Source organism: Carlito syrichta, unplaced genomic scaffold (genome assembly GCF_000164805.1).
Source record: "Carlito syrichta isolate Samal-C Ts95f unplaced genomic scaffold, Tarsius_syrichta-2.0.1 Scaffold124018, whole genome shotgun sequence".
Lineage (NCBI taxonomy): Eukaryota > Metazoa > Chordata > Mammalia > Primates > Tarsiidae > Carlito > Carlito syrichta.
This window is the reverse complement of record NW_007068114.1, coordinates 2,862-5,852: the sequence shown is the minus strand read 5'-3', so window position 1 is coordinate 5,852 and position 2,991 is coordinate 2,862. Positions and strand designations below refer to the sequence as shown.

The 2,991-nt window shown below is 56.2% G+C and overlaps 1 protein-coding gene across 1 annotated transcript in view; it reads left to right on the top strand.

Annotated features, from left to right (window-relative positions):
* The window catches only part of LOC103249905 (branched-chain-amino-acid aminotransferase, mitochondrial-like), a gene marked incomplete at its 3' end in the record, with an annotated part of 7,180 nt that extends 4,698 nt beyond the window's left edge, over window positions 1–2,482 (top strand). Inside the window, exons 2-3 of the mRNA XM_008048524.2 lie at window positions 1,928–2,002; window positions 2,279–2,482. Coding sequence (XP_008046715.1) covers window positions 1,928–2,002; window positions 2,279–2,482 — 279 coding nt within the window. The remainder of the gene's footprint in view (window positions 1–1,927; window positions 2,003–2,278) is intronic.
* Between the last annotated feature and the right edge of the window lie 509 nt (window positions 2,483–2,991).

Here is a 2,991-nt window from a genome sequence, read left to right as displayed (position 1 = left end):
AAAAAAAAAAAAAAAAAAAGTATAAACATTCTAAGAAAGGAAAACGATTAAAATCGTAATACGCAATATATACTAATAACAGAAGATGAATGCAAGTCATGTTTGACTTCTGCAATTCCAAGAGGTGTTCAGAGTGGTTACCATCAGCGTGCAGACGCTTCTGATGACTGGGAACAACTCTTTAACATCGCTTAAAATGTGCCTACGAGACTGTGTGCGGTCGCTCAAGCCTGTAAACCTGTAATCCTTTGGGAGGTCGAGGCGAGAGGATCGCCTGGGTCCAGGGGTTCAAGACCAGCCTGGGCAACGTGGGGAGACCTCCTCTCTACAATAAATCAAAAAATAGGCACGTGGCATGCTCCTGTAGTTCCAGCTACTTGGAAGGCTGTGGCGGAAGGATCGCCTGAGCCCAGCAGGTCGAGGCTGCAGTGACCATGAGCCCCTGCACTCCAGCCTGGGCGACAGAGTGAGACTCCTACTCAAAAAAAAGAAAAAAAAAAGTGTCTACTTTTTTTGGCACCCCCAGTATTTTGACATCTGTTGGCCTGGACTTCTGATCTCTTCAGTGTACACTCCTCACTTTTGTGCCTCTTCTTGTTCTTCCTCTTCCTGTCTTCTTTTATTGTGTTCCTCTCCTTGGTTCCCTCTGAGACCTGCTCTCCAGCCACGGCCGGCTCTCCTCTTGCACACAGCACCCTGTCTCTCCATGCTGTGGGTGCCCTGACCCCTCCTGGGCAGAAGCATGGCTGCAGCGCTGTGCAGGCGACATGTCGTCCCCTCGAGGCTGCTCGGCGCCCCACATGCTCACCCTCCAGGAAGCCCTCCCACCCCGTGCTGTCAAGACCAAGGTGCAGCCGGCAGCCCCGGTTCCCCCCGGCCCCCTCGCACCCAGACTGACCTGATCAGCAGCTGCTGCTGTTCACGCGGTCTTCGCGCGTTGGTGTCAGCTCACAGGGCAGGACATGCTGGGCTGCTCTGCCTCCCCGGTGGCCTGGGAAAAAGACATTGCGAGGTCTAAGGGCACCAGGAAGAGGCTACCCGCCTGGACACAGCCAGACCTGCTCTCCCTGCTCCCTTCGGGAAGGGTCAAGAGGGAAGTGTGAATCAGCTTTGTCTAGTGATGCCTGAAGTGGCCCCAAGTCCATGTGACTGTCCTTCAGCCCTGGGGTTCTCAAGGGAGTTGGAGTCACCGCCACAGTGGTGTCCAAGGTGTGGGGTCCGGGCTTCAGGTAAACTGAGCCCGGTTGATCTAATATGCTGAAAGAATAAGCTTCTGGACTCCTGGGTCTGAGGGAGGAGGGGCTGGGGCCTGGACTCCGGGGTCTGAGGGAGGAGGGCCTGGGGTTCTAGACTCCCCTGTCTGAGGGAAGAGGGGCGGGCGCCTAGACTCCCAGGTCTGAGGGAGGAGGGGCCGGGGGTCTGGACTCCCTGGTCTGAGGGAGGAGGGGCCAGGGGCCTGGACTCCTGAGTCCTGGGGAGCAAGACCTGTTTGTTCCTCACTCTTTTAAGACCTGTCACGTTTTGGCCCCCCGGAGGCTCTCACTTACCTGCGCACCTTCCCTGGTCCTCTGCTTGTCTGAGCCGATCTCAGGCTGGGGCCAAAGTTCCCTGAGGTGGGAGGGGCTTGCATTTGACTTCGCCCCCGCAGGGGGAGGGGGAGGGGGCTGGAGCTGACTCAGCTCTTTCTAGGGATGGCACCAGTGGGGCAGGGAGGGGACTTGGGCCTCCATCTGGAATCTACTGCCTGTACACGGTGATTGGCGAGGGGCAGGGATTTCAGCAGGGGCACTTCATGCCCTTTCTAGATGTACTGGGGCTGGGACGGAGCAGGCCAGAGGGAACTCCCAAGTGCACGAGGTGGTGAAGGGGTGGCAGGGCCCCTGTTCCTTCTGCTGCTCTCATCACCTTCCTTATTTCTCCACCCCAGATCTGGGCCCGAAAACTTCTCCCTGCCCCTTGGCTTCTGTGTGGCCCCAGGAGATATGCCTCCTCCAATTTCAAGGTGAAAGGAGGGCACTGTGTGATTGGATGAGGGAGGAGGGGACTGGCACCTCCAAAAGGTCCACGGCCCAGGGGTGAAGGTGGGTGAGAGTGGCGTAGCCCGAGAACCTGCCATCAGGCTGTGGGGAAGTGATGAAACTACATGTCCCAGAAGCCTCTGCAGCAACAGGTCCGTCTCTATGGGTGTGAGGCCCAGGGGGTTATGGGAGTTGTAGTTTTTCCATTTGGAGGGTGTGATAGGGATTCCAGGACACCCAGGTACCCTGTCTTTTCTCAGGCTGCAGACCTGCAGCTAGAAATGACACAGAAGCCTCATAAGAAGCCCGACCCCAGCGAGCCCCTGGTGTTTGGGAAGACATTCACCGACCACATGCTGATGGTGGAATGGAGTGACAAGAAGGGCTGGGGCCAGCCCCGAATCCAGCCCTTCCAGAACCTCACCCTGCACCCGGCCAGTTCCAGCCTCCACTACTCCCTGCAGGTGGCGTGGCGGCTAGCGTTTGTCCCCTGTCTCTGTTTGCATCCCTTACTCCTTGCTGTGTCTCGTTCTGGGGTATTTCTTCTTTCTGTACACTCATCATCCCTTTTCTGAGGCCTCCCGTGCTCTGGCCCCATCCCCGGTGATGCTGGGTTCCCGGGATGAGCAGAACTGATTCCCTCACTGGGAAGTCCCAGAGTTTGGTCATAACTCAGTGAGATCCATGGAGGCCCGTAGAGGCCCCTGGCCTAACTTTTTTTTTGGGGGGGGGAATCTGAATCTCACTCTGTTGCCCAGGCTGGAGTGCAGTGTAGTGGCACCATCACGGCTCACTGCAGCTTCTGCCTCCTGGGCTCATGTTACTCTTCCACCTCAGTCTCCTGAGTAGCTGGGACTACAGGCCGTGCCACCATGCCCAGCTAATTTTTTTTTAATCATATTTTTTATTTTAAAATTGTGGGGTACAGTTAAGGGTTAGGTATACAAATATGCATTGTTCAGGCACCCTTATT